The 16,229-nt window shown below is 43.2% G+C and overlaps 1 protein-coding gene across 1 annotated transcript in view; it reads left to right on the top strand.

Annotated features, from left to right (window-relative positions):
• Positions 1–16,229, top strand: part of LOC126251612 (chymotrypsinogen 2-like) — a 392,513-nt gene that overhangs the window by 339,959 nt on the left and 36,325 nt on the right. The window contains exon 5 of the mRNA XM_049952152.1: positions 5,743–5,840. Within this exon, the coding sequence (XP_049808109.1) occupies positions 5,743–5,840 (98 nt within the window). The remainder of the gene's footprint in view (positions 1–5,742; positions 5,841–16,229) is intronic.

Genomic DNA, 16,229 nt, shown 5'->3' with positions numbered 1-16,229 from the left:
TAGGACCTAAACGGAAGATGACAGAGAGAACGGCAAAATACTGAATTCGATCTTCTGAAATTCTTTTAGCATGGAATATCGTATTACGGTTGCTCCTTTCAGTCACTGTGCGAACCCCAAAATACCAGAAACTGAGAAAAGTGATAGTGGAATGGAATATCAACTAAAATGGCTCAACAGTGGAAAGACATTAGAAGCAGGTCATATGCCTGTGAGATTCTATACAGGTTATGCGAAAGAACTCTCACTAGCAGCATTTTGTCGCAGGTCGCTGAAGCAACGAGGATATAAAGCTACTGAAATAAAAAACGCGGGCCATCCCATTTTCCTGCAGGATCTTTGGACAAATGTCGTTAATTGTAGGTTAATATCGCTGACCGCAGTCTGCTGTAAAATTAAGGAACAGGTTTTACGTTCCACGTTACGACGTTTTTGGACAACGAAAATCTCTCTAATAAAAACCAACACGTTTTCCTCCAACAGCCATTTTGCGAAACTGAGCTTGCGCTGTTGGCCACGAGATACAGAGTGCCGAAGAAAACGGCGCCCAGGTTTTACGTTGGGTTGGTCGACTTTAGGAAGAGAATAGATGCAATTCCGCACTGTCATTTAGTGAGTACAATAAAGGATTACGGAGTATCGGATCTGCTTTGTGACTGGATCCGGAACTCCCCATTAGATAAAACAGAACGAGTTCTTCTCAAAGAACGATGATTTCTCAAGTACCCCAGATGGATCAGTTACTGTTTACATGACACGGGGTGATTCAAAATGAATGGGACAAAAAGAAAGTATTTCTGTGATTACAGGAATGACCTTATTTCAGAAAGTCACATACAAACCGACAGGTTAAGTCTCACAGTGTAGGTTGTCAACAACGAAACAATGGAAAGTCGCCGTTGTTCATCGCTGACGTTAGTATTCAAAATTGTGGCATCCGCGATAGGAAAGAATTCTTGTGTCATAGAATACTCAAAAACATCGCCACTAATAATCGTTGTTCAAAGACAGTTTCGGACCAAGCTTGCTAAAGTGGCATCACACCGTCACAGCGTTGCTAGGTAGGCAAATAAACTCGAGTTGACAGGATGCGTATGCAAGGAAAAAACCACAGAATGGCCAGGTGTCGAGAATGGAGTGATGTAAAACATTCGTACGATCTACGAAAGAAGCCCCAGAAAATTCAATCATAGTGCCAGCAGAGAAGTGAATGTGTCAGGATCAGCAGTGTGGCGTGTGTCTGCAGGATTCAAATGTTACAGGAGCTAAAACCAGTCGATAAACCAAAACTGAGACAGTAGCTTATTGATTTTCAAACAAGGTTGCAAATGGATGGTTTCGCAGACAGGCTTGTGTTCTCTGACGAAGCCACATTCCATTTACGTGCCAGAGCGAACAAGCATAATTTGAGAAAATGGGGAACGTAGAACCAACATGCCTCTCTGGAACATGAACGTGATTCTCCAATACTTAATGTTCTCTGCACCATAACCAACCACAGAGTGTTTGGTCCTTTCTTCTTCATAGAATATTCCGTTATAGGTGTAACCTATTTCGATACGCTTTTTCTCTGGTTGTTGTCCCAGTCGACAAAAGAAGAACCTGGCTTCATTATTTGAGGACAGAGTCTCACCAAACTGGCATAACCTCGTACATAGTTCACCTCAACGAAAATCGTCCACAGCACTTGATTGGTCGTCCTGCGTCAACTGATGTACCGTTCACGTTGTGGCTCCCCAGGTTGCCTGAACCCACACCGATTGATCTTTTGTTCTGGGGATGTGTGAAGGACATGGTTTATGTACCCTTATTTCAGCAGGATTTGCAATAGCTAAGGCTCGTTAATTCCACTGATCGCGCTACGTTGGAATGGGTGTGACAGGATATGCACTGCCGGGTGGACATATGGTGTATCACAAATGGAGCCCACATTAAACATCTGTGAATGACCGTAGGAACTGTGAGAGTTAACTTTTCAGTCCATATGTGTATTTCTGAAATAAAATCATTACTGTAGTCATAGATACTTTATTTTTTTCCCACTAATTTTGATTTACCCTCTATGTTAATAGTCAGGTGGATGACGTCAAATTTTCATGAGGCTGTTCTCACACGACGCTGTTGTCCATGAGAAGTTTGGAACGCCAGAATACGTAGCGAAGAGCAGGAAGACCGCTCGAGGATTGACGATTGCTACAAGGAATGGCGGTTTATCCTGAACCTATATGATTAGCGTGTTGCGTATATAGAGGCAAAAAGATGCTTTGCGATTTGTTTACGTTATTGGCGATCTATCAATGCAAACGTGAGATATCTAGGAATAACAGTATTGTGCGACCTTCAGTCTAATGATCAGATAAAACAAGTCGTAGGATCAGATACAGGCTGGGATTCATTAGAAGAAGCTTAAGAAAATGTAATTCGTCTACGGAAGAAGTGATTTACTAATTAGTCGCTTGACGTATTCTTAAGTACTGCTCAACAGTCTGGGACTCTAATCATGTCGGACTATTAGAAGAGACAGGTAAGATCCAAGAAGAGCAGTGCATTTCGTCACGGGATGGCTTAATAAGCGCGATACTGTTACGGAGGTGCTCAACAAACTGCAGTGGCAGACGCTAGAAGAGAGGCGTTCCGCATCACGGAGACGTTTGTGATTTAAATTTGGTGGGCGTTATTGCAAGAAGACTCGGGCAACATATTGCTTCGTCCCAATTGTGAAAAGATCACGACAAGTAAATTATAAAGGAGGCTTGTGGACTGTCGTTCTTGCCACGCAGACCTCCTCGAATGCAACAGAGGCAGGAGGGAAACGATAGCGCTGACACAAGTACTGTCTGACCCGCACTGTAAGCCTGCCTTGCATTAAAATGTCGAGTGATATGTCGAAAAGTTGCCCCCTATTATACGCTGTTAAAATCCGTGGTAGTCGGCGGTGGCCCTTTTCTTCAAGACGCCAGTGCACACAGCAGTTAGCAATAGCAACAGTGCTTTCCTCTGAATCAGGGAACCTGCGTTACGTTCTAGACTGGGTGGCTGCGATGAAATGTGCCGATATCTCTGGTATTGCTCTTCCTGTGCGTGGCAGCCAGGGCGATGGTCAATACTAGGGCTGACAAGGTAGAGTCACTCTGTTAATGTCACGTCTGTGGGAATCCAGCGCGAGATGAAAGTTGGGCTTATAGCAATATTTTTATGTACCGGCATTTAACTGAAGCGATCTGGTTTTCTTTAATCGCCTGAGGTACTGGCAACGCACAGGAGTTATTCATATTTCAAGAAATGACCGATGAACTATTAAACTGACACGATACTCTATATTAAGTTCTTTTTTACGATGCTCTGACCATGGACTATGCCCGAAAAACGTAAATAACAGCTTTAACAAAAAGTGGACAGTGGTTACTAGCGGCCAGAAAGAGGCAATAAGAACGTCAATATTCATGTAACTTGTCACAGACATCCTGGGAGACTTTACGTTGCACGTTGCACCCGTCAGTATCGCCATGTTCTGCAACTGCGGGGCAAGTCCAAAAGCAACATTTTGAGCTAATGTCGCCTTGATCTTCTCTTTCACCACATCTATTTCATGGTGGAATTTGTTTCGGCAAAAGCCATATAGGTCCAAAGAAATATCCATTAGAAAATCTTGTTCTTCTACAAAAAGTAGACTAGTCCCTTGTAATTTCTACAGAAGCCGGACAAGTCTAGGATTCGTATGTTTACTATTCTCATCTTGCTGGACTGCTTGCTACGCGAGGCACCTCATTCAGAGAATTGCAAACAAAGAAGGACGTCGTAACCATTCGGCTGCATTTTCCGACAAGCTGCAAATTAAAGGTAGGGATATTCCGATTTGTAAAGAAGCATTCCTTAGCTTTCATGGAATAACCAAGCACTGACTGTATAGAATCAAGAATAATATCGTATTGTATAGGCAGTCCCCAAAAGATAAAAAAAAATGGTATCTGAGCTGACTGAATATTATACAAAGTCCTGTAAAATAACACAGTCTCACTGCTCTCTGCTTGATAAACCAAATAAAATACACCCGGCAGAAAGATTTGACCATAAGCGATATGCATGTTTAATTTTTACACAAATACCACATTTATATTCCTTATAAGAGCTACTGGACAGTGTATAAAACTTTTAACACACATTTTTGATATCACAGGTCTTATACATCTACTACACGTGATTCACTGAACGGCAAAATAAAAAATGCCCTTGAAAAGGATAGAAGCCTTTGTAAGATGAAACGAAACTATATTCTGAAAGCAAAACACGGGACCAGTAAGAGTATTTAATTTCATTTTATGCAAAACTTTTCCCTGTCGATCTTGCAATTATGGTACAATGTCCTTGTGATTCACAGTCTAGCAGATGACTTAGTTTCAGTTTAGCGCTATCTTGAACATGGAGGAAGGAAAGATCACAATGAAGTCATATCCATGTTTCTGAACTACATAAACAACATCCCATCCTTAATCGAAGAGATGAGCTTGTTCTGCTAGGTTATAATAAAGTTATCGGTTCACTTCTCGTTAAGTCAAGTAAACATCTTGAAATTCTACAACAGTATCACATATTTGTTTCCAGTATGTGGACACAGCTATTTACCAAATGATCAAAACTTCTCAGTTATAAGGCATAAGGACCGGAAGACAAAGAGTGCAGAAGTTGGGTGAGGAAAACTGTTGAAGCCTGTACATTACCTCATCTATTCCAATTCAAAATAATGAGATATGATTTCATTGACATTAAAAATGCTACTGATTCATTCTCTTTGAAAATGCCTCAATCTCCACTCATACAGCAGCAGATACAAATGAATCGCAATAATGTGAAATACAGGGTTTGTGTAGCATTACTTTGTCCCAGCGAATATGCGTAGCCGGCCGGTGTGGCCGAGTGGTTCTAGGCGCTTCAGTCTGGAACCGCGCGACCGCTACGGTCGCAGGTTCGAATCCTGCCTCGGGCACGGATGTGTGTGATGTCCTTAGGTTAGTTAGGTTTAAGTAGTTCTAAGTTCTAGAGGACTGATGACCTCAGATGTTAAGTCCCATAATGCTCAGAGCCATTTGAATATGCGTATCATTGTTAAGTGAAGTCCTGCTACGGAACGTACTACTTTGGATTTACCTAAGTTGTACAACAAGACTCAGGTATTTCGTCACCTAAGGAAAGAGATCTTTGTAATTAATTGCAGTTAATGGAAGAAGAAAACAAGGACTTCTACAAGGATCTCCTTTATGGTACCCGTGATGAAAATAGTAAGGCAAAGAAGAAGCTGGAAGTTGATGTTGTTTATGATGATGATGATGATGATGATAACAGTGATGGGTGCGAGGATGAATAATAGCTAATTTTCAATTTGTTGTAAAGAAAGTAATATTGTGTTGTCTTCATTGTAATATACTCTCAGACAATATTTTGAGAACAGAATGAGTTAGTCCACTGAAAAATATTAGAGCTTTTATTTTTCTGAATTTTCTACAAATACCCGACCAATACAAAGCAAGTACCCTTGAAAACTAACGGTAGTGAAAAATTTGTATCTATTTAACATGCTACGAACGCCGTTTGGACGTTTTTCCTGCTTCATTTCAAATGGAGGAAGATTTTTTTTATGTCTAAAAATGTCAATTTTAGACTTGTCCTGTTTTTGTAATAAACAGCTCAGCTGTATTTGCTTCAAAACTGATATTTTCTAACTGAAGTACGTATTCTTTCCCACAGGCAGCCATCCTCGAGAAACCGGATGACCTCTACGTTTGCGGTGCATCGTTACTCGACGAGAGCTGGGTCCTCACAGCGGCTCACTGCATCGAGGAATTGTGAGTATCGTCGCATACGCACTAGCGGGAGCTCGTACACACACACACACACACACACACACACACACACACACAAACGCGCGCGCGCGGCGTAGTCGCGTTAATGTGACCACAGCCTATGTTGACGTCAACGTGCGATAACCACTCACAGACGGCAAGTGGCAGCACTAGCAGTGGAGGGTATACAAGGTGTGTCGTTGGGTCAAAGAAACAGAACACCCTGCTCTGCCACCACGACGAGTCTGATGGCTGTCTAGAGGACAATTCCTAAACACCTTCAAACACTCAGACTCTTGGTCAGTCCGGTGAAAAGGGCGAGCGACCTGGACGACGACGGCGTGGAAACAGTGCAAAATGGTTCAAATGGCTCTGAGCACTATGGGACTTAACTTCTGAAGTCATCAGTCCCCTAGAACTTAGAACTACTTAAACCTAACTAACCTAAGGACATCACAAACATCCATGCCCGAGGCAGGATTCGAACCTGCGACCGGGAAACAGTGCAGTCGTTGTCGTAATGCAGAAGCGGATCGATTTACCTGACGTCCAAAAGGACATGATAATTGACTTTCGGGCCAAGGGTGAAAGCATTTCCGAAGCGTCAAAGTTTGTAAACCGTTCGCGTGCTGCCGTGGTTAAAGTATACAACGCATGGGAAAATGGCAGTACCCAAAACCGGAGCCGAGAGTACTGTGATGCAACACGAGTCATTACGACAGTGGGGAACGATGGCTGCAGAGATACTATACGAATAGACGTGCGTCTGTTGAGCAACTGACCGCGCAGATGAACCAAGGGGCAACCGAATGTGTCTCTTCAGCGACCCTTTGGCGAACGTTGATGCATATGGGCATCGTCAGCAGCCACGTGGTTCATGCACCCACAATGAATGCCGTTCATCGGCGACGAAGGCGGGAATTCCACTGCGTGGTGACACATGACCTTTTCGGATAAATTACATTTCATGCTCCATCGGTGAAATGGCCGTTGATGTGTACGGAGTGAAGCTTCTGAAAGTAAACGTCCTGCATGCATTATTGTCTGGAGAGTCTTTTCGTGGCATTCCCTGAGTGATCTCGTCATTCTGGGAGAAACAATGGATCGTCACAAGTACTCATCTATCCTTTTGGAAGATGTTTACCCCCACATGCAGTTTTTCTTCTCGGCACGATGGCATCTACAAATAGGACAACTGCAACGTGACACACAGCTCGCAGTGCAAGTGCGTGGTTCGGAAGACACCAGGATGAGTTTATCGTACTACCCTGGCCACCAGACTTCCAGGATTTAAACCTATCTAAAATCTAAGGAATCACCTTCATCGAGCTGTTTATGCCATGGATCCTCAGCCGAAAAACCTAGTGCAGCTGGCCACAGCTCTGGAATCAGCATGGCTCCACATCCCAGTCGGTACCTTCTAGAACATCATGATTCTTGTAAGAAATATCCGACTATACATTGTTGGAGTGCTGATACCAAAGATTACAGATAGTCTGCGTAAACCAGTTATGTTGACCGCTGATGTTGTGTACATATCGATCGTATTAACTTCTTCAGCATCAACTACGGCCTGAAGATGGCACATTGAAGCGCCGAGACTGGTAGCTACACAAAAAATAAGCTCATAAGAACTGCTGTAGGCGTTTCATTTTCTTACAGTAATGAACGGCCGTGGTCCCTAAGATGTCCAGTCAGAATGAAGGACATACAAAAATCATTGACTCTGTTTCTGCATGTCCACACTGCAAAAGATGGAAGAGACCAACAGATCAACCATATGCAACTTTACTCGATGTATGATTGCAGAGTCTCGCGGCGATAACATTGAATAAAATGTTCTCGGGTTTCGAACCGCGTCAATTGCTTAAAACTACACGAGTTTTCGGCCAAGCACTTCTTGGCCATTGTCAAGTATTATGACTGCCGGTGGGCTGTTGGTGCGCCCTTATATACGCAATGTCTCGGGCACCAGTGACGTCACAGCTGGCATATATAAAGAGCGCGTTTGTAATAGAAACAGGGCCTCGTCATCACCGTGCACTGCAGTGTTAGATTCATGTTCAAGGAATTTGCCACATAATCAATCTACAGAGTGCTGGTAAATTCGAAACCCTGTCCGACAAATGATAACACGTAGCACTCGTTAGCCATATCGAACCATATTTGAATGACTACTTGTGAAGAATGACATTTCGATATTGTCTGTTGGTGCAACTCAGGAGTAATATACTTATCCGATCCCAGAGAGCCACAAAGTCACAAAGTATTAACTTCACAGTACCAAGGGTGGAGGATGGGGGGGGGGGGGGGAGGGGGGAGGTGGAGGTCCTTTATGCCCACCTTTTGAAAGTATCCTAATCTAGTTAGCTATTTTATACTTTAAAATCTTGAAAAACATATTTATTGTTTTTAAAGGTTTTTGTCTACCAGATTCCACAGATGTTTTAAATTTTTCAGTCAAACTTAACCCAAAAATTAACGTCTTAGAATTAGGTGTCGCTTTGCCAATAAGTGTCATACTCAATATTTTTAGGTTCTAGCCCTTATTAACACTTCAGTATCTCTTTAACTAGTATGTCGTGAGTAAAATTCAGGAGCAATTAACGAAATTTTCATTTCTTTAATTTTTTTTCTCAGTACGCGTAAAGTACACCCCCCTCCCCCCCCCCCTTCCGCTGCACGATACCGAATGAGTGTTAATACTGCTAAGAGTGTGTTGACAGATATTTCCAGGTTCTGGACCCTACTTATACATTAGTATGTCTTTAAAAAGAATGTAGTTGATGTAAGTCAAGAACAAATAACGAATTTTGCTGCTTTTCAATTTTTTTAGTGTGTGTAACGCCCGCTATGGAAAATGTGTTGGTATTGCTAGAGTTAGCCAAAATACCAAATTTTTGAAAGTTGACTTAAAGATACGAGTAAGAGGTATACCAAAATATCGAACTGCTTGTGTCATGTGCTGTTCTCGCATGGAAGTACAAGATTTGTATTGTATTGTAAGCTAACCGGGGACCTAGAATCGACGGAGAGGCTCCGTCCCCGCCGCAGCCGCAGTGGTCCACAACCTCACGACGACTGCCGCAGTCCACTTCACCCCTCCGCCGCCCCACACCGAACTCAGGGTTACTGTGCGGTTCGGCTCCCGGTGGACGAGTGTAACCCCTATGTTTGCGTGGTAGAGTAATGGTGGTGTACGCGTACGTGGAGAACTTGTTTGTGCACCAATCGCCGACATACTGTAACTGAGGCGGAATAAGGGGAACCAGCCCGCATTCGCCGAGGCAAATAGAAAACCGCCTAAAAACCATCCACAGACTGGCCTGTTCACCGGACCTCGACACAAATCCGCCGGGCGCATTCGTGCCGGGGACCAGGCGCTCCTTCCCGCCCGGAAAGCCGTGCGTTAGACCGCACGGCCAACCGGGCGGGCAAGTACAAGATACGAAACGTTTATCCTTTTTGTGGATCAGGTCGTCCGACATGGCTTGTGGTTACGCATCATGTGCCCTTTGGAGGTCAGCGGTGGCCCCTGTGGTTACTGTTAGAGCATCAGTTGTTCGGCCTAGAGAGTCTCAAGAATTTCAATAGAATATAAGAAGAGAGAGCGGCCTAATCACTCTAGGCATCATAATTGCCCATCCATCAGCGCTGTGTGTTGGTCATCCTCGATCATTAGATGGAACTCAGTTATGTATGCAGCCTTATAAAGGTCCACTGGAGGGCACCTTTTGTAAAGGTCACCGCTTTGCCACCACCTCTGCGAAACATGCACAGACGCACACATCCTCCTGACAGGATTCTAACTCCCAGCACAGTACCGGCCACAGCACTTGAATCGAATGTGAAACACCCTTGTAGTGTCTTCTAGTATTCAAGTATAGAACTATGTCATAGCATCTACCCCCTTTCAAAATTTATTAGTGACTTATCTTTTGAAATAATGGTTACACATTTACTTCTGAATGGATCCCTGTGCATCACTAAACTCTGACAATTTAGTGAATGTAGATCTTTACAAATGTTACGTTCCGGTCCTAAAATACTGCTGTATCCTCTCTTTCATCCTTCACTTAACTACCGTCTTTTTCTATAATTTTTGTATTATAGTTATTTCATAGCAGAGGCGATTTTTCTTCAGAAACGGTCGGTACTTGTTTCTTCTTATCAAAAGCATATTAGAAAACCATTAATGACGAAGTGCCCAAAATGAACTTCACATTGCCTGAAATCTACAAATAAAAAAATAAAATAAAAAAGAAACTGGAAAAAGTGTGATCGACTGCGGAGCTTGGAAGAGGAAGATGGCCCAAGATTAACAAGTTCATAAAAACTGTGTATGTTTATTTGAAAAGCTTTTTAGCATTTTACGTCGACTGGACAATACAATCAAAACAATCTTCATGTCACTGATGTCAAGTTCGGATGCATCATTTTTGAGGAAAAAAAATGTCCCGTGCAGTACGTGTGACACAGCCGATGTAGAAAGATAATCTGCTCTGATGCTGAGCGTTTAGTTCGTAAGACTATGTTTGCTATACGTAAGACAGAACCACTAGGCCTTATTTATCTAGGAAAATTAACTGAATAAATAGGTTGTATGAATGCTGTTATGGTCTTTTGATATACCCTATAGTAGTGTGCACTTAAGCAAGCCGATGGTGGGGCAGTGCACCATGGCTTCGTATACTATAACACTTGAAAGTCCAGCCAACAGCGTCATGCTGCAACATCCGTCTTTAGGGTGCGGTTTTCGGTGAGCATAAAACATTTAGTATTATTTTCATTTTAGTTTAGGAACAGGGAACTTACTTAGCCTCTTCAGTGTTCATTGTGGGTGCAGTAAGCAAATACGACAAATAGTAGGTTAATAAGCGAAAGCAATAGTACTCACAGCGTATGCAGGGAGTAATAAAACCAGCCCGGGAAATATTTCATGCACCGTAAAAAAGTCAAGCCAACTTATATCATCTGCCGCAGAGCAGCTGACGTACATAGCGATGCCTGTCCCAAAGTGCATGGTACACTGAGATGACAAAAGTCATAGGATTCCCCCATGATATCGTGTCGGACGTCCTTTTGCCCAGCGTAGTGCAGCAGCTCGATGTATCAATGACTCAACAAGTCGTTGGAAATCCCCTGCAGAAATTTTGAGCCATGCTGCCTCTATATCTGTCCATAATTCCGAAAGTGTTTCCGATACAGGAATTTGTGCATGAACTGTTTTCTCGCTTATATCGCATAAATCTTCGATGGGATTAATGTCGGGCGATCTGGGTGGACAAATTATTCGATCGAATTGTCCAAATTGCTCTTCAAAACAATCGTGAACGATTGTGGTCCGGTGACATGGCGCAGTGTCATCCATAAAATTTCCATCGTTATTTACGGACGCGATTAGCTGAAAATGGTCTCCAGGTAGCCGAAAACAACAATTTTCTGTCAATAATTGGTTCAGTTGGACCAGAAGACCCAGTCCACTGCATATAAACGCAGTTCACACCATTATGGAGGCACCATCAGCTTGCACAGTGCCTTGTTAACAACGTTGGTCCATGACTTCGTGGGATCTGCACCAAACTGGACCTTACCATCAACTCTTACCAACTGAAATCGGGACTCACTCGATCAGTCCATAGCTTTTTGATAGTCTAGTGTCCAACCGATATGGTCACAATGTAAGTAGGCTGTTTAGGTTTTCTTATTGGTAACCCCACGTAGCGCTCTGTACGAAAAATCACTGGCTATGCTGTGCGCAGTCTGTGGCTAGTTTGCATTGTTGTCTGCCATTGTAGTGTTGGGCAGATGGATGTGAACAGCGCGTAGCGTTGAGCAGTTGGAGGTGAGCCGCCAGCAGTGGTGGATGTGGGGAGAGAGATGGCGGAGTTTGGAAATTTGTAATACTGGATATCATGAAGTGCTATATATATTATGACTATTAAGGTAAATACATTGTTTGTTCTCTATCAAAATCTTTCATTTGCTAACTATGCCTATCAGTAGTTAGTGCCTTCAGTAGTTTGAATCTTTTATTTAGCTGGCAGTAGTGGCGCTCGCTGTATTGCAGTAGTTCGAGCAACGAAGATTTTTGGTGAGGTAAGTGATTTATGAAAGGTATAGGTTAATGTTAGTCAGGGCCATTCTTTTGTAGGGATTTTTGAAAGTCAGATTGCGTTGCGCTAAAAATATTGTGTGTCAGTTTAAGCACAGTCCTGTATAATTTTTCTAAGGGGTTCAAATGGCTCTGAGCACTATGGGACTCAACTGCTGAGGTCATTAGTCCCCTAGAACTTAGAACTAGTTAAACCTAACTAACCTAAGGACATCACACACATCCATGCCCGAGGCAGGATTCGAACCTGCGACCGTAGCGGTCTCGCGGTTCCAGACTGCAGCGCCAGAACCGCGCGGCCACTTCGGCCGGCTTTCTAAGGGGACGTTTCAACAAGCCCAGGAGAGGTGCTGCAGGCAATGTCGTGCTGTTGGCGTCTGTCGTCTTAACGAATACGTTCGTCGTGCGTCCCATGTTGTTTTCTGGGCTTATTCACGCAGTGTTGTCTGTTTGCACTGAAACCTTAAACAAATTCCGCTGCTCTTGGTCGTTTAGCGAAGGCCGTCGGCCACTGTTTTCTCCGTTCTGAGAGGTAATGCTTCAAATTTGCGGTTTTTGGCACACTCTTGACACTTTGGATCTCGGAATATTGAATTGCCCAACGATTTCCGAAATCGAATGTCTCATGCGTCTAGCACCAAACACCATTCCGCGCTCAAGTTTCGTCCATTCCCGCTGTGCGGCCATAATCTCGTCAGACACCTTTTGACGTGAATCACCTTAATACAAAGACTGCTCCGCTAAGGGCACTGCCTTATATACCTCGTGCATGGGATATGACCGCTATCTGTATATGTACATATCGCAATCCCATGGCTTTTGCCACCTCATTGTATATTCCACTGGCTGGTTTTACTTTGCTCACCTGGTATGTTGTTCATCTAAAACTCAGAAGCACAAACAATGACCCTTTCCGCCGCTCATCCCAGGTTTGCTAGTTAACAGTACAGGCACGGTTGGCGAGGCCAGATATTGGGGACGCTGTGTCTGTTTGCACAGAATGCATCACGCTCCATCCGCTTTCTTACTTGCTCAGAAAAAGCTTCATTCAATATAATAAGACTACGTATTGAAGACACGGTCTGGGAAGTTGGCAAAACGGCCGGGAGAGCGGTGTTTTGCTCACGTGGCCCTATGGCCCTATATACCGCACTTGCATGATGCTGCAAGGTAGAGACTGACACGGTGGACAGTCGACATCCATTGGGCCTTCATGGTCAGCACGAAGATCTCGTAATATAATGAAGATAGAAAGTTGGGTAATTTTTACCTTATAAATAGGGCAACACTGTTTTTCAAGAATCATCCGTTTTCACAAAGGTGTGTCATTTGCATGCGTGTAAGTGTGGCTTTGGTGTGCTTTCTACAATTACGTTTGGGGCAAATTGCCCCTTACTTTTACGATCATAACGGGAACTTTTGTAGTGATGCAGCGTTCCTGTTCATCCAAATTTGTTGGTAGGGCATGCATGAGTTAGTTTGGTGCATAAGTTTGCAACATGTTTCCATTAGGTTAATAAACGCAACAGATACACATAACACAGACTTTACTCATCAATACTAAATTCTTCTCCACTATTTACAACAGTGAGCCAATGCTGAGTGACTTTCCGATCCAGCAACTGCAGAAATCATGTTGTTTTGTGGCGAAGAACTCGTCAAGCCATGTTCGGAGAGCATTTTCATCCGGAAAGGAAGTTCCTGGAAGATTGTTCGATATAGAACGGAACAGGTGAAAATCTAAGTGTGCAAGATCGGGTGAATAATGTGCGTGCGGAATGACTTGCCGACTCAACTCCGGTATAGTGCTTTTGTCAGTTTAGCAGAATACGGACGGGCGCTATTGTGGCGTAGCGTCATCCTGGTCGTCGTTATTGGACAGCGTTTCCAAGACGTCTCAGTTCTTGACAGTAAATTTCTTCAGTGATGGCTACACCTCGGGGAAGGAATTCGTAATATGCCACACGTCGCTGTATCCCGGACGAAAAAAAATTATCTTTTGTGGATTCGCGCAGGTCTTTCTACGCTGAGTTGCCTCTTTGTTTGGGCTCAACCATACCTCTCCTGTTAGCATAAAGACACTGTCTTCTCGTCACCAGTAACGATACAGGATAGAAACGGTCGGTGTTGTTCACGAGCCGAAAGATGGCTAGCAAGCAGAGATGCACGAATGGCCATCCACTGAATTTTGTGATTTTGGTTTAGAGCATGTGGTACCCACTCCACGCAAATTTCGCACGATGATGGAATGATCACAGTTCATCACATTCGCCACTTCCCGAGTACACTGACGTGGATCATTGTGAATTAATGCGTTTAAACGATCTTCAACAAAATACCCTCCTTCGAACGAGAAAACCATTTTGTGCTGTGCTCTATTCAGTGCCATCATCCCCATACACTGCGAAAATGTTTCTGGTTGCGCCGGTCGGAGTGGCCGAGCGGTTCTAGGCGCTACAGTCTGGCACCGCGCGACCGCTACTGTCGTAGGTTCGAATCCTGCCTCGGGCATGGATGTGTGTGACGTCCGTAGGTTAGTTAGGTTTAAGTAGTTCTAAGTCTAGGGGACTGATGACCTCAGAAGTTAAGTCCCATAGTGCTCAGAGCCATTTGTAACGTCCCTTCCTTCCTTCTGCACTTGTCGGGAGGAGACGCGACTCGTAATGATGTTCGTCCCCGTCAGTATGACGTGGAACAGCACCTGAAACTCTCGTAAAACACAGCTCCTCGCGTAGTTAAGAAATATTCTATTGTTCGTCCGTAACAGTCTTATCAATTTGTGTTAACTGATCATTTGTTTATCTTTTATCTTATGCCCGGTTAGTTTCATTGAGCAGTGAAATCTTGGTTCTTAATCCTATCGTAATGGTCGTTTTTCACATCATCCTTAGCAAGCATTAATAATTGCTGTTCGTAATGCAGTTGCTATGCCGTTGCTACGTCAAATTATTAACAGCGGTCGAGCGTAACCACAGAGATCACTTATGCTGAAGTAACGTCCTTGTAACACGCCGTAATGCTGATTTTTATATTAATCACCTTTCACTGTTATTCCTGTCTTCACACAGTCACTTAAAATGTTTAAGAGACTCAATCACTAGTATGAACATACGTAATATTATTCCTTGAATCATGTAGGCGACACATCTGATATATCTCTTGACTAATAGTTTATTAATCTTTTAGTAATTAATTGTTTTTCCGCCGGCCGGAGTGGCCGTGCGGTTCTGGGCGCTACAGTCTGGAACCGAGCGACCGCTACGGTCGCAGGTTCGAATCCTGCCTCGGGCATGGATGTGTGTGGTGTCCTTAGGTTAGTTAGGTTTAATTAGTTCTAAGTTCTAGGCGACTGATGACCTCATAAGTTAAGTCGCATAGTGCTCAGAGCCACTTCAACCATTTTGAATTGTTTGTCCCTATCACGCACACATATCGATATGTCATTCACGATTAACTTCTCATCAGTCCAGTAATAGTGACGTTGACAACAACTTTTGATTGAACGGCGTATTGGTTTTTCTTCATGACTTTGTATTATTGTGTCCTACTCAAGACTACGAATAGTTTTCGGGTGACTGATCCGTTACTATCAAGTTCGCAACTGTTCTTCAGTCCGAAGGTTAAGTACAGTAAATCAGTATCACTCAACTGAAATCACCGTCGCGTTGATAACGGTAAAGATTACTTTATTCAGTCGATTGACTGAGTATGGCTTTAGTCTCTCTCTCTCTCTCTCTCACGAACTATCGAACTTTCACAACTGAAACAGTCTAATAACGTTTGCTTCCAGAAGACTATTGCAATAATACTCTAGACAGACTCAAGAGCAACTAACTAAACATTTCCATATCCGAGTTGCATTGTAGGCGCATTGAATTTCCTTTTCGATGTGGATACAACTCTTTTCCATGGTAAATGTTATCTTTGACCGAATTACCTCCTTGGATTTAACCTTCGTTCATATGAATTTAAATCTATTCTATAGAGGTTTAAAAGATAATGCATGACAATCCTTTCTTTTTACCTCCTCTTTTGTATGTTATTCTCAGAATTTAAGTGTTATAGTTGTTAATGAAAACATTATCAGTGTAATTAATTTTTTTATCACCAATAGTTGTTGCAGTGTCTAGATGACCCACTTCCATACTTCAAGTTTTCACAAAGTTCGTTCATTGGGGTTTTCTGTCCTTGGGGCGTTACACAACCCATCCCCCATCATCCGCCGTGAGAGCGGATTACGTAAGTAGGGTTGCCTATCTCAAAGTGCACGATTCACA

The sequence above is a fragment of the Schistocerca nitens genome, chromosome 4 (assembly GCF_023898315.1).
Source record: "Schistocerca nitens isolate TAMUIC-IGC-003100 chromosome 4, iqSchNite1.1, whole genome shotgun sequence".
NCBI classification, from domain to species: domain Eukaryota; kingdom Metazoa; phylum Arthropoda; class Insecta; order Orthoptera; family Acrididae; genus Schistocerca; species Schistocerca nitens.
The sequence above is the reverse complement of the archived record's forward strand: the minus strand, read 5'-3'. Positions and strand labels throughout refer to the sequence as shown.